This window comes from Berghia stephanieae, chromosome 2, assembly GCF_034508935.2.
Source record: "Berghia stephanieae isolate SIO BIC M18660-M18661 chromosome 2, UCSD_Bste_1.3, whole genome shotgun sequence".
Classification (NCBI taxonomy): Eukaryota; Metazoa; Mollusca; class Gastropoda; order Nudibranchia; family Aeolidiidae; genus Berghia; species Berghia stephanieae.
Window position 1 is genome coordinate 45,448,451 of NC_088361.1, and position 27,082 is coordinate 45,475,532.

The 27,082-nt window shown below is 34.7% G+C and overlaps 1 protein-coding gene across 2 annotated transcripts in view; it reads left to right on the forward strand.

Moving 5' to 3' along the window:
- Positions 1-26,615, forward strand: part of LOC144964977 (vacuolar protein sorting-associated protein 33B-like) — a 28,485-nt gene extending 1,870 nt beyond the window's left edge. The window contains exons 2-18 of one of the 2 annotated variants that reach the window (XM_078899795.1): positions 733-813; positions 3,012-3,076; positions 4,302-4,419; positions 4,856-4,996; positions 7,383-7,487; positions 8,251-8,344; positions 10,085-10,162; positions 10,508-10,578; positions 11,590-11,676; positions 12,997-13,090; positions 14,353-14,427; positions 16,672-16,736; positions 18,118-18,219; positions 18,831-19,067; positions 20,225-20,315; positions 20,803-20,916; positions 22,496-26,615. In XM_078899795.1, coding sequence (XP_078755921.1) covers positions 733-813; positions 3,012-3,076; positions 4,302-4,419; positions 4,856-4,996; positions 7,383-7,487; positions 8,251-8,344; positions 10,085-10,162; positions 10,508-10,578; positions 11,590-11,676; positions 12,997-13,090; positions 14,353-14,427; positions 16,672-16,736; positions 18,118-18,219; positions 18,831-19,067; positions 20,225-20,315; positions 20,803-20,916; positions 22,496-22,578 — 1,701 coding nt within the window. In that variant the 3' untranslated portion in view covers positions 22,579-26,615. Of the gene's footprint in view, positions 1-732; positions 814-1,753; positions 1,967-3,011; positions 3,077-4,301; positions 4,420-4,855; positions 4,997-7,382; positions 7,488-8,250; positions 8,345-10,084; positions 10,163-10,507; positions 10,579-11,589; positions 11,677-12,996; positions 13,091-14,352; positions 14,428-16,671; positions 16,737-18,117; positions 18,220-18,830; positions 19,068-20,224; positions 20,316-20,802; positions 20,917-22,495 lie in introns of those variants that run through there. The other variant, XM_078899794.1, reaches the window with a different exon arrangement.
- The last annotated feature ends 467 nt before the right edge of the window (positions 26,616-27,082 follow it).

A 27,082-nucleotide genomic window follows, 5' to 3' on the forward strand; every position in this document is an offset into this window, starting at 1 on the left:
AGCTCCAGTGTGTCATATTGCCGAACGTGCTGGAATTCAGCGAATACTGTATAATGTCAAAAGTGACACCTCACATTCAACAAAACCTCAGTTATAACGAAAATTGGCCTCTAGTCCCCTTCGACTCCATTGTAACCAAGGAGCCTTGTATTATGATGTCCAGGATTTGTAATGAGGTGTATATAATTTTACAGGATATCTGCCAGTACTACGATCTTTCAAACCATATTGATCCTTCAATGACCACTTCAACTTACATTTTCATTTTCCCTCTATGTAACAATACCAGTGCATCTGATGACATCTACAACTACAATCTGCATGAATGGAAAAAAATATGCTTTTCTCTAATACAGTGGAATCCTGATAAAGCCAACACTGCTGGACCAGAAAGATTTGGTTGACTTTCAGCAAGGTTAATTTTGTCCATTATCATTGGAACACACTTAGTTAAAGAACAGACCATTTGGGACCAACAAGAGGTGTTCACTTTATGCAGATTCCACTGTATCTTTATATTTAAGGTTATTGCTCTCAATAGGGAAGACAGGTGTGATGTCAAAAAACTGGTTCCGATCTTGTTGGAAGTGTAAAATCAGTCTTCAATATGTAACCTATTCATTATTAGTCCTTCAAAGTTTACATACACACTTCCAAGGAGGTTGGAACTGGAAGAGTAGAAGGTGTGATGTCATTGATATCCAGATTAATGGTCTTGTCATATTATAAAAGTTTTCAGATAAGAAGGACCTGGCATTGGATGCAGATCTGACCAAGCCGCTGGACCGAGTTGCTGGTGTCTCCTTTTTAAAAGTAGGTAGAAAGCTCCTTCTATACTTTTGTTTGATTAAAACAAAACAATTTTAAAAACGTTCACAAATATCTTTTTATTTTAAATTTTTTAGATTTTGTTTTAAAAGGCACCTTTCTTTTTTCATACCACAGACTGTAAATGTAAAAATATCCTCGTTATTCTCACCTCTCAATTTGTGTCTATATATAGAGTTCTATACAGGATATGAATATCATGAAGGTTTGTTTTTAGGAATTTTTGTTCAAACTGAAAAGAAATCGATGACGTAATGGATCAAAATGAAGAACCTAAATTCGTTTTTTAGAAATAGCAGTGGAAAAACAAACAAAAATCCCCAAGAAAATTATATCATGTTAAATGTTGTTTTTTTTAGGCCAACTGACTTTTAAATTTAACCACTAAAAGTATGGGGAATTGATAATTTATTCCTTTATCAAGCATTGTTTCCAATCTGTCTGCTGGTGTGTATTTTAGTTAAGAGATGATACTGATACAATTCCTGCCTGTAAATATTTACTGCATTATTTGTCAACACTGGGAGACAAGAAATGAAGTGTAACGTTTTTCTTATCCTCAGCTTAGCTTTATTGTTGATAAAAGTAATCAAGTTTTAATTTAAAGTTAAATTAAGCCTTAGCTTTTATATACAGTAAAATACCATAAACTATAAACAAAATGTCAGGGCTAGATGCAAACAAAGCATACAGTTAACTTTTTTATTTGATATCCCAGGATTAAACATTTCGCCAAATGATTCTTTAAAAAAAAATAGCATTCTGCAATCTGATTCACTATAAATAGATTATTTATATAATGTCGTAATTCCTTTAGATTAGAGCATCTTGGATTGAAGTTTGACTGGTTTATTTTCATATGACCTTCTCAGTCAGAACCAAGCATCTTCAATAGCAATTCTGTCAGATGATTGTGCTACCCATTCACTCTTTCATATCAAATTGGATCAAGAATTATCATACTCTCATGCACTGTGAAGCTATGTTGTCTTGTGGTATGACACTCTCTTTCAGATCAGAAGGTCCTGCATTCGAGCCTCGCTCGGTTGAGTCTGTGGAAAAGGCTCTTTACTCTCATTCTGTCACCGTACTCAGGTGTAAATTGAGTACCTGGTGTGAACAGCATTGTCTCTATTGGGTAAATAATTGTAATATCATCTAATAGGCGTTACAATAATAATAATAATAATAATAATGACAATGATGATGATAACAATAATAATAATAATAATGATAATGATAATAATAACGATAATAATAATAATAATAATAATAATAATAATAATAATAATAATAATAATAATAATAATAATAATAATAATAATAATAATAACAACACACTCCAGCATGGTTTCCTGGAACACAGTTTCCTGGAACTCATTCGAATTTCCAGAACTGTTTCCTAATTATTCTTCGTTATCATTCCATTCCTTCCTCAAACACGGTTTCCTCTAATTTTACCCAGCCAATGTAAAAAATGTATTCAATTAACAGATTTTTTTATGCGTCCGGTGATTTCGACCACTGATGATTTACTGTGACATTGACAGTTACGAATGTATTTATCTACACTGCAGGTGTGTCTACTACTCACTATACACTCACACACACGCAGACACACACACACCAATAGCTTGTAACACGTTATGTAATGTATGAAGTTATCTCCCTCAACACATCAATAAAGTAAACAAACAATAAAGTTCCTTTTTGTTTTTCATCCTTGGAAATTTGCTTTGGGGTTTATTCCAAGGGAAGACTGGAATAACCCATGTGTCAGTCACAGCATAGCACCGCAAATTGAGCTAGGGAGAGGTTTCAGGACGCAATTGAAATTCAAACTAGGTATCTTTCAGATGCACTGCCCCTCCCCCACCCTTCCCCATAAAGTCATTATGGCAAGGCATGGTTTCCACGAACGTTTTTGCATGTCCTGAGGAGTTTGAGAAAACCGTGCTGGTGTGTAATAATAATATTGATGATAATGATGATAATAAACAATGATAATGATGATAATAAACAATGATAATGATAATACAAATCTTTTTAACAATGCCTATTCATAATATAAACAACACTTAGTGTCTTTCTTTACAATAACAATGCCACAAATGATTTTAGAAATGATCTCAACCATTCATGCTGGCTAAGTGGATTTCTGTAATATGTTATTTCTGATTCAGGAACATGGGGTGGATAAAATATTTAAACTGGAACCTGGCCAGAAATCGTTACCGGGATGTAACAAGTAAGTTTTCTATTTTAGAAACGTTACACAAAATGGACTAAGAAGAAGATTGAAAAGTTGAATAAACTTGACTGTTTTTGTTGCCTCCCTAAGACTTTCCTCTTATGCAGTAACCCAAGAACTTGCATGCTCACAAAATCAATCACTGCCAACATCTGTGTCCTCATCCTTATGAAGCATATGTACATGCTTTGTTGTTTTGTGGTATGACACTTGCTTTTAGATCGGAAGGTCCTGGGTTCGAGCCTCACTTGGCACCTAGTTAGTCCCTGGAAAAGGCTCTTTACTCACATTCTAACACCATGATCAGGTGTAAAATGAGTACCCGGTGGTTAACAGCTTTGTCTCCATCGGAAAAAAAATTGTAATATCACCAAACAGGCATCATGTCTTGTTCTTGATATTATGTATGGCTGTTGGTCAGGGACCCTTTGTAAAGCGCTTTGAGCACATTTAGTGGTTATTGCGCTATATAAAAACTCAAGTTTTGTAATTATTTTTCTGTAATGTACAGAGTGTCTTACTACACAACATTGAATCCAGAGCTTGCTATCATTGTCACACATCCAGTCGTGGGAAGAATATTTCATGATTTGTGTGTCCCCTATTGGTACTAAGGTGGTCTTGATAGTCCAGTTGGTAGAGGACTCACTTCAATATGCAAAGGGAATTCGAGATCCTGGGTGAAGTTGAGACTTTTTTTCTGATCCTTGGTCCACCCACTTGAGATTGGGTAGCTAGATCTGCTAGATCTGGTTGAAAATACTTTGTGATAGACTAGCATCCTATCCAAAAGGTAGCAAGCAATTGCTTTTGTCATTTTCATGCTATAGAAACCAGGATAAACTCTTACTCCATGGGCCGAATGGCTCTGAAGGACCATGTGTCACTCATCCAGCCACGAACCATGCCCAATATCACAACTGATTTTCAAGACAAAACATTTTACCGACTTGCCTTTCATTGTACCCTGCTAAGGTTTAAAAAATTTTAAAAATCATTTTTAAAAAATGAAATTTTGATAAATGGCAATAAGTCATTGCCATGGGTTTGGATTATTCAGATTAATTAATGTGATACAGTAAAACTCAGTTAAACCAAAAGTCAAGACACTTGGTTTTCTATTTCAATTTAAACATTTTTCGGTTTAGGCATACGTCAAAAAGTTATCATGATGTTGAATGGATACAAGAGAGCACTCAGAAGATTTTTTGTTGTTTCTCAGGCGGATTTATCTAGTGAGACCAAGGATGCTGACGATGAAGTTTATAGCGGACCATATTAACACGGAGATTGCTAAAGGAGAAAAAAGAACTTACAAAGTTGTCATGGTGCCCAGGAAGGTGAGTATGAAGAGTAAATTCCATTTGATTTTTAAAGGTTTTACATCGACTTTCAATAATGATTACTACATATAGATCTCCTGCAGGGGTTGGCATTGTCAAAGTGATGCATTTGGGCGCAGATGTTGGTGTAAGAAGAATAACTGATCGAGTGTGTGTGAAACAGTGACAGACAGAATAGTATGAAAAATACTAGGAAAAAAAAAACTTCACGGAAAAATCAGTCTGCCTTTGACCGGGGATCAAACTTCAGAGCTCTTGATTACCGATCAGACGTGCTATTATTAGACCACATAGGTTACCCAATAGTTGGAACGATTTAATAAATATATTCTTCAGATTATATTCTTACCTTTTCATGTATTAATCAAATTCTTTTTTTAATGACATAAAAGTTGATCATATGTCTTTATTTTTTTTCTTTTCTAATTTTCAGCTTCATAAATGTGAGAATATCCTAGAGAGTGAAGGGGTAATGGGATATGTAACCATTGATGAATTTCCACTGGAGTTACTTCCCATTGACACAGATCTCCTGTCCCTGGAACTGCCAGAATTCTTCAGATCGTTTTATTTGGTAACATTATCTTTTCACTTACTCACTCTATCCACACTGACAGATATTGACCTGTGTTTTATTTGGTAATATTATGTACTCACTCACTCACTCACTCACTCTATCCACACTGACAAATATTGGCCTGTGAACCACAAAAATAAACATTTACAAATTAAATTGTTAAATAGTAGCATGATAATTTCAATAATTACCTAAGTGATACTAAGCTGCTAGAAGCTGTGGACTGTAAAAATAAGAAACAAACATTAATTTAACAGCTTCAGAAAAGAACAAAATACCAAATATGGAACGTTTTGAGATAAAGAACCTTTCTTCAGCCAATAACAAAAACAATAAAATCATAAATAGACCTATAAATCCAACATAAATGAATGATAATAAATACATAGACGGTTGTCTTTCTGGTTTTCAAGTGATATATGTATGTCTTTATTGTTTGTTGTTGTTGGCTGAAGAAAGGTTTTTATCCTAAAATGCTCCATGTTTGGCATTTTGTTCTTTTTTAAGATGTTATATATTTATTTTCGTTTATTTCTAAATAATTGCCTGATATGTTGATGGGCAGCAGACTCGATCTACATATTAAATATCCAAATTCAAATCCTTGTACTGTTAGGATTTTGTGGTGTTCTTCTATCCATTTAGCAGTGATTGAGTAATTGGGTCTTACTTAAGCCTGGTAGAAATTACCTTGCCATTAACTAGTGTCCTATCTGTAGTGCAGCTCTGCTGTCTTGTGGTGTGAGATTCTCCCTGTTCGGACCCGAAGTTCACTCACAATTAAAGTTTAAAGAAATAACTACCTGTTTTTAAAGGGCCTATTTTGATTAGACTTCGTCTAAGATCTCCGATGTCACAAGTGTCAACTTTTATTATTTCCTCTATTTCTCAGTTCATCAAATCATTTATGACTTTTAAAGTTGATTGTCTCTCGTTGATTTTTCGTCATCTCATAGGGGACAGCGTGTCTCAGAAGTACAGTCTTTGCTTCGTACCCGAACAGTACCGAATTCGATCACCTGCCTTTGTGCTGTGTGGCCTTGAGCAAGTCACCTTGCCCTAGCTTAATTAGCGGCGCTGCAGTGCGGCTGACTCCTGGGTTATTTCAGTCTTCCCTTGAAATATACCCTAGAGACAAATTTCCCCTATGGGATAAATAAAGGGAATTTTATTTATTTATTTTTGTGAAATGTCAAAGGGTTTCTTTTACTAGAGCCATGATTCTGGAGCTGAAGTTAACCTGGGTTTCTATAGCGTTAAACTGTTAATAACAGTTGCTTGCTACCCTTTGGATATGACACTAGTCTATTGTAAAGTGCTTTCCTGCAGATCTGACAGACCCAGCTACCCAATCACTGCTTGTGAAGAGCAGGGTCAGAATGTAAAGTCTGTATTTCACTCAGTATCAATCCGAGTTCCTTGTGAACGAGAAGAAGAAGAAGAGGAATCTGAGTTCCTTTGCTTGTGAAGTGAGTGCTCTATTAACTGAGCTATTGTCCCCCCCCCCCCCCCTCCTCCCCTTCTTCTTACTGGAATACACACACAAATATCTAGATAATCTAACTTATTCGACTATGTGGTCTAGTGGTATGTCACTCGCCTCTGGATCGGAAGGTCCTGAGTTCAAGTCCCAAGTGGTGCATAGTTGAATCCTTTGGAAAAGACTCTTTACTCACATTTTCTCACCATACTCAGTTGTAAAACGAGTATCTGGCTGTTAACAGCATTGTCTCTGTCCCCCAAATAAAAAAAAAAAATTGTGATATCACATAACAGGCATCATGTCTTGTCCTACATGTTTTTTGTTGCTGTTGGCTAGGGAGCCCTTGTAAAGTGCTTTGAGCACTTTTAGTGGATATAAAAGTTCAATTTTTTGTGTGGAATATTGTATTACAGGATTGAGGTAATGCTTCGCAGTCACAATGATGGTACTGATAAAAATGGTGGATGGCATCACTAGGGGATGACAATGATAACTTGAAAAATCTGGTTTACATCAAAATTTATAATAATACAAATTAAGACTTAAAACCTGAGCCTTTATATAGCACAGTATCCACTTAACATGCTCAAAGTGCTTTACAAAGGGTCCCTAGCCAACTGCAACACTTAACATGTAGGATGGGACAAGGCGTCTGTTAGGCGATATTACAATATTTTTTTTTTCGGACAGAGACGATGCTGTTAACGGCTACGTACTCATTTTACACCTGAATATAGTGAGAGAATGTGATTAAAGAGCCTTTTCCAAGGACTCAACTATGCACCGAGTGAGACTTGAGCCCAGAACCTTCTGAACTGAAAGCGAGTGTCATACCACTTGACCACATAGCTGCATATAGCATGGTCAACATACAAACCGTGGTCTTCAATCATTTGACAGGACAATGACACAACCTGGTTACACACCGTTGCTTCTTCCCTTCTGAATGTCCAACGACTGTGTGGCAAGATTCCCAATGTCTACTGCCTGGGAAAAGGATCAAAGGTATGAATTATTATTATTAAATTAACAAGCATAAAATCATTAGCTTACAAGTCATTAGTTCGACCACAAATTGAATACCCATGCACTGTTTGGGACTCACACACAAAACACCTTGTTGATAAATTGGAGGCAATACAGAGACGAGCCGCTCATTTTGTTATTGGAAACTATGAGAAAACATAAAGTGTGAGCAGCATGATTGATCAACTTGAATGGAAGTCACTCCAAACTAGGAAGAAAATAGCATGCTGACAATGATGTATAAAGACCTCAGAAAATTCTCATTTCACCCCAGAACCATCACAGATTGGAACAATTTACCGCGGAAAGTTACATCTGCACCCACTTTAGATTTATTTACAGAGCTTCTAGATCACTGCTGAATTTTCTCCTTAATTTTATTGTTCATGTCAAAATCTTCATGAGTGAAGGTGGACATTAATGGGAGATTCATATTCAAGATATGTCTTTCTTCTTTAACTTCCAGTAATGGATGCCTTTTTTTAATTGAGGAGTATCTGTTGTCTCCCTCTACAAAGGAATTCAACAGCAGGATGATGTCACCGAATATTGCTGATTATGATTTTTAGATTACACTTTTATATTATTATTGTTATTATTATTATTATTATTATTATTATTATTATTATTATTATTATTATTATTATTATTATTATTATAATTATAACTTGTAATTTTTTAAGCTTGCATTTTGTCATCCGCTATTTTCATTTTACATCTATTTACTTATTCACTCTTATAGATGGTGTTTGATCTGATGCAAACCATGTTTGAATGTTACGGAGAAGAAAAATCTACAAAACATTCCATCGGTCAACTCTTCATTGTCGACAGAGGTAGTTTTGAAACTAAACTAATAACAACTAAAATTCCCTTTATTCATCCCATAGGGGAAATTAATCTTTAGGATATCTTACAATGGAAGACTGGAATAAACCAGTCAGATAGCCATAGTGCAGTGCCACAATCTGTGCTTAGGGCGAGGTGACTTGCTGAAGGCCACACAGCGCAATGGGTATTTGAACTCAGTACTTTTTGGGTACGAAGCAAATGCTATACCACTGAGCCATGCTGTCCCAAATGAATAGTGGATAATGAACTCCTGAGCCATGCTGCCCCAAATAAATAGTGTTTTCCAAATTTACAAAACCCACCATTTCATAACAGATTCACGTCTGAACGGATCGGACATTAAAAATGAATTTTGTTTTGAACTGACAAGAAATTCAACCTTTGAGTTTTTTGTTTTTTTGTAATGTAAGATATTGTCTGCATTCTCCACCACAACGAATAGAAAGCAACTACAAGTTTCATATTTGTGGTTATGAATTCAATTCTCAGTATCTAGGTCATCCGGACCTAACACCAATTTGAGATGGGGGGAGGGGGGGGGGGGGGACATATTTTATTTTAAATTCTTTATATTGGAAATTTAGGAAATATTTGGAAAAAAGAAAGCAAATTTTGTAAATTGTTTACGTCTTTCTAAATTTCCATCTCCAAAGTCATGATTTACTCTCATAGTTTCATCCTTTTCCTTTAATACATTAAAAAAAAATAATAATAAATAAAATTCCCCTTATTCATCCCATAGGGGAAATGTGTTTCTAGGGTATATTCCAAGGGAAGACTGGAATAGCCCAGGCATCAGCCGCAGTGCAGCGCCACAAATTAAATTACGGTGAGGTGACTTGCTCAAGGCCACATAGTCCAGCAACGGGTAATCGAACTCGGTACCTTTCAGGTATGAAGCAAAGACCGTACTGCTGAGCCACGTTGACCCCCTTCGTGGCCACCTTTAACGCTAGTTCATTCCAGTCCTGTAAATTTAAACTTTATTTTTACGATGGTATTTTAATTTATCATTGAATCTGCAAAATATTATTTTTACATTATTTTTAGGCAAGGGAAACTAAAATGATAAAAATACAAACAAAAAATAAAATAATTAAAAAAAAAAACAAAAAAAAAAACAAAACAAATAAAGTCAAAAAAAAAAATAAAAAAAAGACAACACATTAATATTTGATAGTATTTGAAAGGCCAGCAATATTTATGGCATTATTCAAACAATCCACACTTAAAACAAGTGCTAAGTTTGAGCATTTTACAAAAAGATAATTCATGTATCAAATGGCTCAAAGGCCTTGTCAAAATACTCATTTATCGAAATGAATAATTGATATTATTGACATATTTTTTTTAATGTATGAAAAAACCCAAAAAGAACCATAAAGAGAACAAGCATTATTCAAAACATCAATTCAATCTCTTTGACAAGGTTGTAAATTATATCATGTAATCTTTTAATCATGTTCAGTTTTGTAATAAAAATGTTGACTTGTTTGTTCTCATCAATGTCATGACCTGAACTCCAACCTTTCTTGAAGTTTCTGTCCTATTCATTCTATCAGCTCACACAGTAACATTGTCAGCCAACCTTTGCCAATTTGCCGGATTAGTTTGCCAAATTATGCTAAAATTTAATCCACAACACATGATTATCATTTCCCATTTGGATTGATAAACTTAATTTTTTTATTTAATAAATTTTATTTTTATTTTTGTGTGGATAGATGTTGATTATGTGTCACCTCTTTGTTCACCGATGACATACGAAGGGCTGCTTGATGAAACATTCGGAATAGAGTGTAGTAAGTACATTGTGCCTCCTAAAAACATGCAGCTATCCTCCTTCCCTCCCCTCCTCTCTCACATACACGCACATGAGGTCTCTAATCTGGGGACTCCCTGAGAAGAATTTCCCGAGTTTTTGCAAAAATTACTCGTTAATCAATAGAAAGAAACTGATGATTATGATGATTAAAAAGAGATTTTTAAAAATCGTGTAAGATTTGCTTACTTTGAAAAACTATAACTGGAACTTTGTTGATTTTGATTAAGTTAACGAGTGAGTGTTCAATGAGAAATGTTTTTCAGAGAATGTGGAGGTAGATGAACCAGTCGAAGTTAATTCTATCTTTGTTTTCACACAACAGGTATCATTGATTTTGGTGAGGTTGCTGGGCAAGGCAATGTGTCAAAACAGTTACTAACAAATGATGACGAGGTAAGGAATTCTCACTTTATTTCTTTCCAGTGTCCTTTTGTGTATTCCATGTGTGTTTTAATGCGTGTGTGTGTTTTGTTCAGGTAATTTTGTGAAATGGAAATAGTTCAATGTAATAGTTTTGCTTTATCAAAATATTGACTTGTCTCTTGTTCAGATTTTACCTCTATGTTAATGTTACCTTTCTGTTAATGTCATCTCTATGTTAATGTCATCTCTATGTTAATGTTACCTCTATGTTAATGTTACCTCTGTGTTAATTTTACCTCTGTGTTAATGTTACCTTTCTGTTAATGTCATCTCCATGTTAATGTCATCTCTATGTTAATGTCATCTCTATGTTAATGTCATCTCTATGTTAATGTTACCTCTATGTTAATGTTACCTCTATGTTAATGTTACCTCTGTGTTAATGTTACCTCTAGGTTACTGTTACCTCTATGTTAATGTTACCTCTTTGTTAATGTTATCTCTGGTTTTACAAACATGAATTACGAAAATAAATAAATAAATTTTATAAAATGTTATATAGACAAAATCTTATCAAGCACGATTGCTATAGAATCCCTGCATACAAACGATAATGGATCACTGTAGAAGTTATTTACATTTCAAACACCTAACCCATCTGGACATTTAAATTTAAGAAATGAAATCTTGAAATTGGTCTGACGCGACGTGAACTTATTTGCAGGTCTGATTACCCAATTCCTTATGGGCTCATTGTTGTATTGGAAATCTCTAAAAATGACGCAAAATATTGTCCATTACAACAGTTAAACTCAGCCCATAAGTGGATTCGAATGTCAGACCTGCATATATGCACACATTGGTATGAAGTTTATTGATGCCTTGACATGCTTGTCACAAACGGTCAGTTTTAAGTCCTTTTCTAAAAATGATAGTTGGTTTGACCTTGACATTGCTAATCACAGAATACTTGACGATGCAATTGCTTTGACTCATTTCTATTTCTGATTTCACATTCCTATGTCATTTGCGACTCCTCAGATATACAGTAAAATCCGAGACAGACATTTCTCCCACATCTTTGGTTACCTAAGTAGCAAGGCAAAGGATTTACAAGTTATGTACGAAGTGAGTCATGATAATCTTTATGCCATGAACAAGTATGAATTCTGTGTTTATGTTTACTTACTTTACTTTACTTTACTTTACTTATCCTTTTGGTGCTTGATCAGCACATAAGGCTGAAGAGGCGAACTTCATCAGCCTTGGTTGGCAATCGTCAAAGAGAAGGCCACTCTCAACAAACCAAAATTGGGTATAACGGACTCAAGAGCCCTGAAAGGTAGCCATTCTAGGAGTGATCTCTAAACAATCCTGGCCGTCCAAGTCTGGGGGTTGAGCATGGGGCTATCGACCCGATCTCAGAAAAAAACATTGTACAGACACTGACTGTGTGTATGTCTACAGTTTTAAAATGTCCCAAGTAGTCTCTTATAAATAAATAAAATAAATAAATTCCCATCATCACATAGGGGAAGTTTGCCTTTGGGGTCTATTCCAAGGGAAAACTGGAATACCCCGGACATCAGCTGCAGTGCAGCACCTCAAACTAGGGTGAGGGGACCCACTCAAGGCCACACAGTGAAGCAAGTATTCAAACTCAGTACCTTTCGGGTATGAAGCAAAACTGTACCGCTGAACCATGCTCAAGTTTTGTTGGTTACTTTGAAAATCTTCTCTTTAGACCTCTACCGAGTACTGAAATTCTTGAAAACAGTTTCATTTTCCACTTATCTATTCTCCTGTCTTTGTGAGAGGGAGATAAAGTGAGGAAATGGATGACTCGTGGCAAAAATATGATAAAAACTGGATCCATTTCTTTGTCATGGATCGTTATTATATCTACTTTAGTGAGCAAATGAAAAATGAATAGAAAATGAATTTAAAAAGCAAAGAATTAAAAGAATTAAGAAGAAAAACAATTTTGGTGTCTAGTAAAATGATTTTTACAAATTTAAATATTACTTTGAAAGTTAACCTTCATAAAACCTTATTTACATATTTTTGTCTCTTAAATACAATCTTTTTCTTTTTAAATAAACCGCCATAGAAAAGTATAAGGGTAAATTTCTTCGAAAAAATTATACTTTAAAAAAGAGAGGCCACAGGATCATTAAACTATCGCAGATTTTTTTGTTGTCATCATTTATTTTTCAATTTGTTAATTCATCACATTTATGAATTTGTCAATTTGTCACTGTGTCAATATTTATCAATGTCTCAATTTGTCAATATGTCAAAGTGTGAATTTGTCAATGTATCAATTTATCAATTTGTCATTGTGTCAATTTATCAATGGGTCAATCAATGTGTCAATTTATCAATGGGTCATTGTGTCAATTTGTCAATATGTGAATTTGTTAATGTGTCAATTTATCACGCTTTCAGAAAAAGAACACGCTGAAGAGTGTCGGGGAGATGAAGGAATTTGTTGCCAACGAATTGAGAACTTTGAAACACCAACAAAAACTTCTTGAAATGCGTGAGTTTTGGTGGTTTCTGTATTCGTTGTGCTTGTTTTATTATAGGTGATGTCTTGTCATCTCTTTTTCCAATTTGCAAGTGTGCAGCAATTTACATGTGTGCAGCAATTTATACATATGCAGCAATTTACATGTGTGCAGCAATTTATATGTGTGCAGCAATTTACACATGTGCAGCAATTTACATGTGTGCAGCGATTTACATGTGTGCAGGCAAGAGGAAGATCCAAATGTAAACAAGTGTTCTAATTTTATCAGAAATCATCGCCAGTAACAAGGCCCAAACTTTCCGACTATGAGCAATGAAAAATAAGTAAATGTTTAGCATGTTGTACAGAAATTAAATTTAAGAAAATTGATTCGAATTTTGGGGGTCTTGATAATTCAGTTGGTAAAACACTTACCTCACACACAAAGGGACAGAAATCGATCCAGAGTTAAATTGAGATTTTGTTCCGATCCCCCTGTCCACCTAGTAGTGATAGGTAGCTGAATCTGTTAGATCTGGCAGAAAGTACTTTGCGATAGACTGGTGTTCTATCCAAAGGCTTGCAAGGAATTGCTATTGTCCATTTCACGCTAAAGAAACTGGGATAAATTCTGGCTCCATGTGCTCATGAATCTGAAGGATTGATTGTCACTGATTTTTTTTATTCATAGCACCCTGAGCACCTTTGAGTGGAAGTGTGCGCTTTATAAATGCTTCCTTTTTAAAAGCAGGGCTTCATATTGACAAACCAAGACATGAAATAAATGATTCAATATTTAGGTAAATAAGTCATGAGTTTAATTATATTTGTTTTAAGCTTTTGCTATCGAGACAATGGCAACACGAGTGTGCAAATGATACTGATTTGTTAAGAGTAGGAGGAATTTTGCTCCATGGTCTCGTGGTATGACATTCGCCTTTGGAGTGGATGGTCCAGGTTTTCAAGGGTTTGAGTTCCACCCTGAGCAGTGCATATTTGAGTCCTTGGAAAAGGCTCTTTACTCACATTCTCTCATTGTGTTCGGGTGTAAAATGAATACCTAGCTATTAACAGCGTTGTCACTGTCAGATAAAATTGTAATATTGCCTAACAGACGTAATGTCTCGTTCTACGTGTTACGTGTTGCTGCTGGTCAGGGAGCCTTTGTATAGCACTTTGAGCATGTTTAGTGGATGTTGCGTTATATAAAAGCTCAATTTTTTATTTTTGAATTTTGTTTTCTTTTTTAAGTTGTAATTTTTATCTTTCCATTCTCTACTTTTCATTTTCAGACATCGGTGCCTGCGAACACATCATGAAGACGAAACAAAAATCAGATTTTGAGGAGTATATTAAAACAGAACAAAGTAAGTTTTGTGTTTTTATAAAAACTTTTCTTCCTTTACTTAAATGATTCCTTTTACCCTTTTTTGATGAAATTATAGAAAAAGATGAGCTCAAAGGATATAAAGATGGGACAGACTGTTGCACAGTGGTTTATTTCTATCCATAATGGAGGAAATCGAAATCTGGATTTGGTTTTATGAAAAGAAAAACTCATTTTGTTTCAATGGCGGATAATAGAAGGAAAAGTACAATTTATTTTTAGTAACAGAGTTGCCAAATATATTTTAAAAACGATGCAAATCTTTTAGATCACATTCATAAACTGTTCCATAGAAAAGAAGAGAATAAAAACCCCCTGAAAGTTTCACAAGACAAAGTTCTACTGTTTTAGTCTTTACCTGATTGAAATTTTGCCTGGAACCTTATAACCCCCCCCCCCCCCCCCCCCACCCTCCTCCCTCAACCACTAACACACCTAGAATGTATGTAATTTTAGAATCACTAAAATTCTTCATTATCTCCCTTATTTAGTCTATAATTTTAATAAGTTATTAGGACAAGATTGTTTATTTGTAATTTGCTGATATTGGAATTGCTACAAGTACAAGCAGCAACATTTACATTATAACATTGTGTGTAATGATGTCCTTTGGAATGCTCAAGTTTGTTTCAAATTTGTCACGAAATGAAAATTTCCACCATTGTTTTTGCATATGTCGTTGATTAAGCTTATCGATCAGAATTATATTTTTAAAGAAAAAAAAAAAAAAAAAAAAAAAAAAAAAAAAAGAAAAGAAAAATCAATAGCTGCTTGCCCCAACTACCAAAATTAAGATCACAGATTTTTAACAAAGGGAGAGGCCCCTATTTTTCATATAGGCTTCCCTATACTGATTGATTGAATTCATTTTGTCCAAAATGTTTGCACAATGGTCTAATTTTGCTTTGCATGAATCTGAAATTTTTGACTTCTTGAAATTCCCCTATCATCGTTTGAGAAGACTTAAAACTTGGTTTATTTTTTATATCAGTTTATATACTATTTTGTTAGAAGCTGTGGACTGTAAAAGGTAATAAACAAAAATTAATATAACAGCTTCAAAAAAGAACAAAACACCAAACAGGGAATGTTTCAGGCTCAAAACCATTCTTCAGCCAATAATGAAAACATAAATAGATTACTAAAAAGCCAGATCGACAGCAAAGACTGTAACGTTCTGTGTTTAGTATTTTGTTCTTTTTTTTGAAGCTATTTTACTCATTTCTGTATATTATTTTGTTTGGTGGCACAACTTGAGATTAAAGTCAAACATATGTTTCATCTGAAGAATTTAAAATGGCCATCGTCCACCCTAAATAGAGATATTGTTGTGGCTGAGGCCACATATGTCATGTGACTAAGTGTGGGCACAGAAGAAATCACACATTCTGACAAATTGCAGCAGTGGGTCAAGATATGAAAAATAATACAGACAACTCGATGCATCTTGACAATATCCTTAGAGTGCTTTATGAGAAAAGACTGACAAATATTTTATATGGCCAGATGACCATAATGTAATTCCCCTGTGGTTGTCATTGGGACATTGACTCTGTTGTGGTATGACACTCGCTTTCGGATTGGAAGGCCTTGCTCAGCGTATATTTGAGTCCATGGACAAGGCTCTTTCCTCACATTCTCTCACCATATTCGGGTATAAAATGAGTACCTGGCTGTTAACAGCGTTGTCTCCATTGAAAAAAGATGCAATAGTGCCTAATGGGTATCGGGTCTTTTTCCACATGTTATGCGTTGCTGTTGGTCAGGGACAATTTGTAAAATGCATTGAGCTTGTTTAATGGGTATTGCGGTGTATACCAGCTCAATTTTTTTTTTTTTTTTTAGATCCTCATAAAGCAGGAAAGTGTTATTTTATATTTAATTGAGCTTTTATATAGTGCGATATTCACTAAACATGTTCAAAGTGCTTTACAGGGAGCCCCTGGCAACACAATATGTAGGACGGGAGATGACGCCTGTTAGGTGATACTACAATTTTTTCGGACAGAGACAATACTGTTAACGACCAGGTACTCATTTTGCACCTGAGTGCAGTGAGAGAATGTGAGTAAAGAGCCTCTTCCAAGGACTCAACTATGCGCAAAGCGAGGTCAAACCCAGGACCTTCCAATCTGAAAGTGAGTGTCATACCACAAGACCACATAGCTGCACAACTTCAACTTTTCTTTTGATGTTTTCATTATTTTATCATTGGTTATGCCAGGCCTGTTGGAAGGATCCTTCACAAGTGACAACGTCAATTACATCGAGGAATGCATTCACAAACAAGTAAGGGAACTTTGATTATCTCTCCCGATTCTGGATTAGGGTTTGCACCAGATCCTTTGTCAAAAGGGAAAACAACTGCATGTTTTGTTTCTATTTTGTCTTTCTGTGGGAGATTTTGATAAATCTTCTAATAAATTGAATATAACAAGTAACTTAAAACTTATAGCAAGCAGCTTTATTCCTATATTGTATCTTATATCTGTTATGTTTTTAGAATGTTTAGAGTTAATGAAAAATTGAAACAAAAATCATAATATATAAATAGATATATAGGGTGCAAGAAAAAAAAACCCGGAATAAAGTATGATGTTGTTTCAATACAAAGTAGACATCAGTAACATTCCAAATTTTTCCTAGCAACAAAAGCAAAACCTTAAGTTAATACTTGCCAAGTTTGATTAAAAATCCTTTATTGGTTAACAAACTGTTTTGGTTATACCAAAGTTGTATGAAAAATAATTATATCAAAGGTTTCCAAGATTGCGTCTTGTCTCTAGCTTGTGCTAAAAACTCACATAGGCTGATGATGTCTACGGTCAAACATAATCAGACATTTCATTGGAAAGATGATACCATGAAAACAACATGTTTTACATTAAAATTTCACGGTGTATGCTGAAGTCAGTTGGCAAGGAAGGACAAGTTTACATTTCATTGACACTTCAACCACAAAAGTGAACGGGCAAATCATGTCACATTGTTAGAAGAAATAAACTTATTCCAGACTTTGTTTTACTTTATCCTGATTGATTATTTGCTTTTTCAATATGATTGGGGCAACTTCCCACATAAGTAACACTACCATGTCTTACTTTTAAGAGAAAATTACATTTAATTTATTTCTTAAGATGAACGGCCTCCAGTGAGTCCTGACTTGAATCGAGTGGATTGCAGCTTTTTGGTTAATGATGTCCGAAATGGTTTATAAGGGTCGCACAACGATTTACATAGAGACAGAGTTAAAAGAGTCATTTCAAAATGCATTGCATCGAATCACTATTCAAGACATTAGAAAATCAATAGGATCATTTGAAAAAACATGCTACACACAGACATAAAGTAAAATGGGGGATTGATGGATCACATCAAAATTTGAGATTTTCGTCAAAATCTTTGATATGGCAAATTTGCCGTGTGTCTATCACAAGAATAGTTAAATTAATATTTTTCATATATTTTGTGAAAATTTTTGTACATAAATTTCAATAAATTAGTGTGATTTTGGTGAAATTTCAGACTTGCATCTGTAATGGTCCAATGAGTAGAGGCTTCTAAATTTCTTTGGGTTTTTCCCCCTGCACCCGACATATAAAACTACAGATTTGTTTCATACAACTTGTCCTTTTTAGACTGTAATGTTTTTATCCCTTTTTTATCCCAGTTTTCTGATTTGCTGACCTTGAAGTTAATGTGCTTGTTGTCCCAAACCCAGGAGGGTCTCTCTGCCAAGGATTATAAATCATTGAAAACTCAATTCATTCATGTGAGTGAGATTAGCTGTCCTGAGCCTGATGCGTACATATAAGCAAGTCTGACATCCGAACCAGATTATGGGCCTAGTTTAACATTGTTGTAATGGAAAATATTTTGCATAATTTTTGGAAATTTCATTACAATAATGAGCTGATAATGAATTGGGTTATCAGACCTGCAAATAAGTGCACATCGACTGAGCCATGTAGATAAACAGCAATGCAACTGTTTATGTTATTTATCCTTTTTGTTTACTTTGTACTTTTACATGTTGTGTCCCATTAGGTAGGATAACATGCATGATATAACACTTGTCATGTTAAGGGGATGGTTTTCATATAAATTTTCATATATTTAGGGGATGCAGTGAGGTTTTCATATAAATTTTCATATTATTTAGGGGATGCAGTGAGGTTTTCGTATAAACTGTCATATGATTTAGAGGCTGCAGTGAAGTTTTCATATGAATTGTCATATAATTTATAGGATGCAGTGAGATTTTCATATAAATTGTCACATAATTTAGGGGATGCATTGAAGTTTTCATACAAATTGTCATATATTTAGGGGTTGCATTGAGATATTATGACCTATATAGATATGTTTTTTTCTGTCCTACAGAGTCATGGATTTCACCACCTGGTCACCATGTTTAATTTAAAAAAGATTGGTCTTTTTAAGGAACAGGAAACTGCAAATTCAAAGTCCTCAACAACTACTCGGAAATCAAATTACAAAGCTTTGAATAAAAAGTTTACTTTAGTGCCAAAAGCAGACATCAACTTGAAAGATCCAAATGATTTGTCTTATGTGTTTAGTGGAGCGTACACACCTTTGCCATGCAAATTGATTGAGCAGGTATTCAATATTAATGTATAAACAACTTATCAGCATTTTTACTTCAAAATTTCAGATTAAAGAACTTAAGATATGGAGCCAACCTGTGTAAGACGGAACCAAATGTTCATGGGGAACAAAATTTCATCATAGATAGGTTTTCGTCTTACACAGGTTTACATTTTTCTCTCATACGGGTCATAAACTGCACAACACATGATCATATATCCATACCCACAAACCTGTTAAACCTTTTCTATTTGATGATGCATAGCTAGTGGTAGATACCGACATCTAATCTTATGTTTTGATCGTGATAAAAAATGTTTAAATCTATTTTTGTGGTTTTTGTTTGTTTGTTTGTATGTTGGGTGGTTTGTCTTTGTTTTCTTGCTGTTGTTGTTGACATTGTGGTTGCTACACTTTATTCAGCCCTTTCCTTTTTAAAAACTGGATTTTAACAAGCACAGCTGTCCGTTCAATTAACATGAATATAAGTCAGTCAACTCAAAAGTTATGATTTAAGTGTTGAATCAAATTAGAAACTTCTATTGTCTTAATACACATTATATTTTTCAATTTCGTAAGAGAACTGCAGGGAGCTTTTTATTTGGGCACGGAGGGAGATTTTCTATTTTCTGCATTTAATATTATAAATTTCGCTGACTTATTGTATAATTCTTTCCTAATGTTTAGAACGGAAAATGGTTCAAATATATTCTAGCAATTTGATTGTATTCAAAACAATTAGAGGAACCACTAACTGATATTGATTCAATGCAAGTAATCCCACCTCATTGTCATACTTACTAACTGGAAGGTTGACACACTACCTACATGCTAAAAATGATGACATCTGTGTTTCGATAGAGTTAGATGGAACAAATTTTTCGATAAAATCATCACAATGTCTAATCAATCTTATAATAGCTATCTTCATGTCAATTGTAAACACATGCAAAATTTGGCGTTTTTGGTCAAGTGGTTTCCGAGCCTTCATGTTACAAATAATCCAATTTGCCAAATATTTAATAAGATTGTAATCAGTTCTTTGGTTTACATTGTATTTAAATCATTGTTCCATTTAGATAATGAATTTAGATAATGACACAAGACACTTTAGTTGGATTACAAGGTGTAGGTGGCTTACATTGTATTTAAATCATTGTTCCATTTAGATAATGACACAAGACACTTTAATCGGATTGCAAGGTGTAGGGAATCTTATTGGAGGTTTGCATGAGAGTGTGACAACAAATAAATCAGTGGGTAAGTCAATCATATTTTTGTCGATGATTTTTAATCGATGATTTAAAAAAATAATATTTGTGACAGCATTTTAAAACGTGTTTCTGCAAGAATCTCAAAATGTTTTATTGTGTGAAAGAATGAAAACTCCATTTTTTAAATTCCTTCATTCAGTACAGTGTGATATGAGAATGAACCCGATGACACTAGCAAATAAATAGAAAGTAAATTTTTTGTTTTCACTTTTTTCCCTCAAATTTCAGCTTAAGACTGCATCAATTTCCATCAATATAAGTATAGACCCCAAGAACAAACTCTAACACCGTAACTCAGATTTTAAATTCAATCACTGCTGGGTGGACAGAGGGGTCAGAAAAAAAAATATCGACTGCACCCAGGGTCGATCTTGGCCCCTTTGATTGTGAAGCAAGGTCTCTACCAACTGAGCAATTGAGACCCCTTTTCAGTCTTTAAAGTAAATATTCAATCTTGTATTTTCATTCTGCAGGGAAGGCCAGGAGTAATGCTATTGATCCAGCCCTGAAAGTGATTCTGGTTTATTTCCTGGGTGGATGTACCTTTAGTGAAATAGCCGCTCTTCGTTTCATTGCCAGATCACATGGTAAGGAATTAACGGCACTTGTAGCTGCTCATAGATTGAAAATTTGTTGTTGTCAGATTTCATTTTTGTAAGAATCCTTTCTATGAAGCAGTTGTCATTTGTTATTTATATTTTCTTTTAATGATTTATCAATTAAAACAGGTTTTCTTCATCAGAATTAATTTTATTTGCATTTTTCTTTTGTGTGAATGAGAGATACAGTGTTGCCCACTTGTAATGATATCCTTTCTGTAGTGACATGGAGTCCAAATCCTGATTTTTTTCCCCTATATATATACAGTGCACTCTCCCGATAACGACCTCTCCGAATAACGACATTCTCCCGATAACGACATTGGCCCCCGGTCCCGATTTTTTTTACTATATGTTATTAGTAATAAAACTCTCTAAATAATGACATACTTTTTAGACCACTCTCCGGATAACGACATTGAGTTAGCAATAATCGGCTGTGACTTTGCTAGATACAAAAATAAAAATAGCTAAAATGTTGTTTCCAGTAACGACGATGATGAAGATGAAGCTGCCCTCTTGTCACGGGTAGTGACGCAAATTCGGCACTACAAACTCTCAGACGGTTTGCACCGCAACATAAGGATGGTGCATCTATTTTCGACTTGTTGCCTGTTGCATCAGATGGAAGATAAAGTCGGCCCTATGATTTACAGCAACAAGCGACAGACCGGGATTATGGATTTCTTCTCTAAATGGAAATCCGACAGTTAGTTTAAAAAAAAAAACAAAACAAAAAAAAAACAAAAACAAAACAAAACAACAACAAAACAAAAAAAAACCCCAAAAAAAAAACATTTTTAATGTGGCCATGTGTTCAGTTGTATTATTAAATACAGCTGCACTCATGCCGGTCCCAAACCCGGATAAACAACAGAGGGAAAATGACACACAAAAAACAACAACAAAAACAAAAACAAAACAAACAAAAAAAAACTACACACACACCCACACACACTTCGTGTATTTTACATGTTTGGAAAGTCCGATCACTGATCACCCACTATGGTTGGTACATTAATGTACATTCTAAGGGTCTAACCACACCCCTTTTTCCGCCATCTTGAAATTTTCCGAATAACGACATGTTCCCGATAACGACATGCACCTCTGGTCCCGAGCCATGTCGTTATCGGGAGAGTGCACTGTATATATATCATAAGTAATAAAAAAACTCACCATAAAGACATGCATTTTAATAAAAATCCTGGATAGCGACATCGACATGGTAAAAATTGCCAACTTTAAATCAACAGTCAAGACAAAATTTCTGGTCCATCACGGAGAGCGATGATAGCTTTCATTTTCGTTCAATTCAAACATAAGACAAAAGAATTTTATGAACGAACACAAAAGTGAATGTCCAGTTTGTTCAAGATTTCCATGCTGGCCTGCAAAAGTGTTCGCGATTTTCATGTCACAATTACTATAAAAATAGAGTAATTAAAAGAGGGAATTGAGACGTTTTTGAGTTTTCTGATTTTTGCATGTTTGAGATTTCTGTGCTGCTATGTGCATTTTTGCTCTATAATCATCCTTTATGTAATTATATTCTTTTAACTTTCAGGATTCAAAGTGATTATAGCAACGACAGCAGTTGTCACAGGAAACAGCCTTTTGGATTTATTAATGGAGAAGAGAACAAGATAACCGACATTCTGTTTTAAAAAAAACATTTTTTGGTACAAATGTGACCCACCATCTCAAATTGGTATTCATGTCTGGATGACCTAGGTGCTACATGCTGGAAATTGAATTTATACAAATATCAAACGTTGTGTTTATTTCTATTCGATTTGATAAAATTTCTGATATTGAAACAATTTGAAAGTTGGTATATCTTATTATTTCAATTCAACATTCACTTTTGGGGTCCCGATTCATCCCGACATGGCACTGTTTTGACACGCTGGATCAGTAATACTAAAATGATTTTCTTTACTCAGATATGTGTGAAATGGAGTAATTAAGCTAATTGAATAATGAGCTTTGCATGGTGACAGTGTGTGGCGACGGGTGTGTGTGAGAGTGTGTGTGTGTGTGTGTGTGTGTGACAGTGTGTATGTGTGTGTGTGACACTCTGTGTGATAGTGTGTGTGATGATGTGTGTGACAGTGTGTGTAAGAGTGCATGTGACAGTGTGTGTGAGAGTTCTCAAATATTTATTATAGGATGTACAGAGAGATGAAAGTAATGTTTATCATTATTTGATTTTTCATTCCTTCACATAAATCTCACAGCTGAATTTTACACATAAATTATTATAGATGGTTGGGTTTTTTTTTCTTCCAAATATTCATTGTCCAAATCAATAGAAAAGATTTAAGACATTTTAAGCCACTTCCCTTCTTGTTCCTTTCCCAATACATTTATACATAATGACTGTGATGATGAGTTAAATGGAGATACTAAATTCAAATAATAAAAAGGAGACGGTACCTACTGGATGTGTGAATCATCTTGTCTTGTCTTGTCATATAGTCGCAATTCCGTACATTGAAGATAATCCGGACCGTGAGAGTGGTGAGCACTTTAATTTTATCAATTTCTCTGTCAAATTCCAGTTGGCCATTACTTTTTTTGATATTTTCGAGGAGAGAATTCCTTTTTTGGATGGTGTTAGTATTAAATAATCTTTTCTGTTGATGGCTAGGGAGAATTTGAAAATTTAAATGAGTACCTGGCTGTTAGCAGCATTGTCTTTGTCCAAAAAATTGTAATATCATCTAACAGACGTCCTGTGTAGTCCTACATGTTAAGTGTTGTTGTTGGCCAGGGACCCCATGTAAAGCGCTTTGAACATGTTTAGATACTGCACTATATCAAAGCATAACTTTTTTTTTTTTTAAAAATACTCAGCGCTTTTGAGATCTACTTAATTTATGTTTCAATCAAAAAATCCCTTCATGTTACTTTGTCTTCATCACTTGTATAGGGAATGAGATTTTAAAACAGAGTAGCGCTCCTTTGTTGGAAGTCGCGTCTTGACAACAGACAGACGCTATCACCATTATTAGTACCAATCATTAGCGGGAAGTTCAGTAAGTTTAGGAATGGTTGTCTCATCGTATTGTATTATTTATCAACATCTTTTATTTTTAATTTGTAGTCTACATCATATTTTGTTAACATTTCATAATGGAGAAAACTAAAGAAATATGAATAATAAATTTTGTATTTGGAGCCCTTGGCTTGTAGTTGGAGACGAAGATTCGGTTTGTTTACAAATAACTTCTCTGCCGGTGACGTCCAATCAAGAGACGCTACTCTTCCGCTAATCTCATTCCCTATTGTAAGTGCAGGCTTGTTTGTAGTTCTTAATCTTCCAGGGTTTTTTTTTGACAATTCCATCATCTTTCATTTCACTTGTACTGAATGACCTGAATGTGTGACAGGCTTTTAGAATTCTTTTCAATGATGGCAAAATTCAGTCTTTTTGATCAAGTTGTTTCTTTTAGACCTTGTTTTTTATATTCCGCGTTCTACATGTTACATGTTACTGTTGGCTAGGGAACCTTGTAAAGCGATCTGAGCGGAAGTTGTGGATATTGTACTATATAAATGCTCTAGTTTTTTGTTTATTTTGCTTTTGGTTTTTATTCCATGTTATGGATATCATTGTAAAATAATCTTATGAACAAATGCTTTACCTCTAATGAATCATGAGTTGGTTACTCGTTACATTTCCTTGCTGCATTCTTCCATGCCTTTTTCAAAAAACTCCTTTATATTAGGTAATAGGCATTTAATTGACAGTAATAATTGTTTGTTACCCCTCTAATAGGACACTGGTCTTTCACAGATTACTTTCTGCCAGATCCAACAGCCAGCTACCCCTTGTCTTCTGGGTGGCAGAGGAAGATGTGAACAAAATGTAAAAAGAAATAAACAAACATTAATTTAACCCAGCTTCAAAAAACAACAAAATACCAAACACGAACTTTATGGGCTCAAAATCCTTCATCAGCCAAAACAAAAAACATTGAAAACATAAATACATTAGCCGATCTGGTTTTTAGTAATGTTTTTATTGTTTTTTTTGTTGTTGGCTGAAGAAAGATTGTGAGCCCAAAACGTTCAGTGGTTGGTATTTTTTTCTTTTTTTTGAAGCTATTATATTTATATTTGTTTATAACTTTTTTCTAAAGTCATCGATACAAGGTCCATATTTTCCACTAGAACCCTTGGATGTAATGTAGGCTGTGTTGTGAGTTCATGATCTCACTGCTCCACCTCACAGACACACAATTCAAGTGACCTTGACCTTCTTCCATACATTATGTTGCACTCCGTCCATAGGGTATTAACAACTCCTAGTTTTTATTGATTTGGTATCCTTAAAAATATTTTGTTTAGGATGTAAATAGTTTATAAGTTGTAGTAGTACAACTATGTGGTCTTGTGGTTTGACACTTGTTTTCGGATTGGAAGGTCCTGGGTTCTAGCCTCGCTCAGCGCATAGTTGAGTTCTTGGAAAAGGCTCTTTACTCACATTCTCTCACCATACTCAGGTGTAAAATGAGTACCTGGCCGTTAACAGCATTTTCACTGTCAGAAAAAATTGTGATATTGCCTAACAAGCATCGTGTCCGTTCTACATGTTACGTGTTGCTGTTGGTCAGGGACCCTTTGTAAATCACTTTGAGCACGTTTAATGGATATTGCGCTATATAAATGCTAAAGTTTTTTAGGGTTTTTTTTTTTTGTTTTAATTTTTTTGGTCTGATTTACTAGCTGTTAACATTATCCATTGTTTTCTTGTTGTGATATCTGTATAGAGAACACACACACATAGGAACACTTTGAATTCTCCTATGATTGTAGAGGTGATGCTACAGACACAATTGTTAAGATAAGCAGCTAACACCCTCCTAATTAGTTACATATCATCAATGAATCATCTCGACTTTTTTCCGAGAAATGATTTATCAGTGACATTTTTATAAAAATGAGGAGAGTACCTTGAGGTTATTTTTTTGTTTGTTCATATTTGGTTACTTTTCGTCTACTTCTCGAAATAAATGACCGAATTTATTCTTTGATGTACTGTTTACATTTCTGTACACTTATAGTTTTGTCAAAAGATTTTTTTTGACGAAGTCAACATTGCTTTAAAAATGAATTTGATCAACAAAAGTATACTAGTTTCCATTTTTTTATGAAGATTTTGAAATTACTTGTATAAAATTTGCGGGCATAACGGAATATGGAGGTCCCGATGGCCCACTTGGTAGAACACCAAGATCTATCCTGGGTGTAGTCGAGATATATTTCTGACCCCCTTGGCCACCCAGCAATGATTGGGTAGCTGGGTCTGTTAAATCTGGCAGAAAGTACTTTGCGATAGACTAACATCCTATCCAAAGGGTAGCACACAATTTCATTGTCCGTTTCATGCTGTAGAAATTGTGATAAATTCTGGCACCATGGGCCTAATGGCTCTGAAGGACTTTAAAAAAGGTAAATAATTAAAATAACAGATAGTGAGTTTAACGATTACTTTCTGTGTCATTGAAATGATTGATATTTAGGAGTAGTGTCATATATTGTCGTTGAGATGCTGTTTGACTGTGTCAAAGATTTAGAATGGAAATGTTGGCTATAACTATAACGTAGTTTGCAAAACTGTCAGAATTTGATAAATGATCCAAGTGATGATTCTTAATAAAAGTGATATTTTTTTCCTAGTGTTTTATTGGTGTTTATTAGATATAAGTCTTTTAAAGACACTTGAAATATAAAATAATGAATTAAAAAAAATAAAGACAAAAGAAAAACCAAAAGAAAAACAAAAAAAGTTTGGATGTATTATTGTTAGTGATGATGAAGAGGATGGGATGTTGGTGCAGTAGTGGGGCAGCTTGGCTCAGCGGTACGGTCTTTACTTCTTACCCGAAAGGTACGGAATTTGGTCACCCGCCACTGCGCTGTGTGGCCTTGAGCAAGTCATCTCGCCCTAGCTCAATTTGCGGCGTTGCACTGCCGCTGAAGCATGGGTTATTCCAGTCTTCCATTGGAATAGACCCTAAGGACAAATTTCCCCAATGGGATTAATAAGGGGAATTGTATTTAAATAGTAATGGTAGTGATGGCGATCTAATGGTAGTAGTGGTAATGTCAATGTTGTGGTTGTAGTAGTGGTGGTAATATTGAT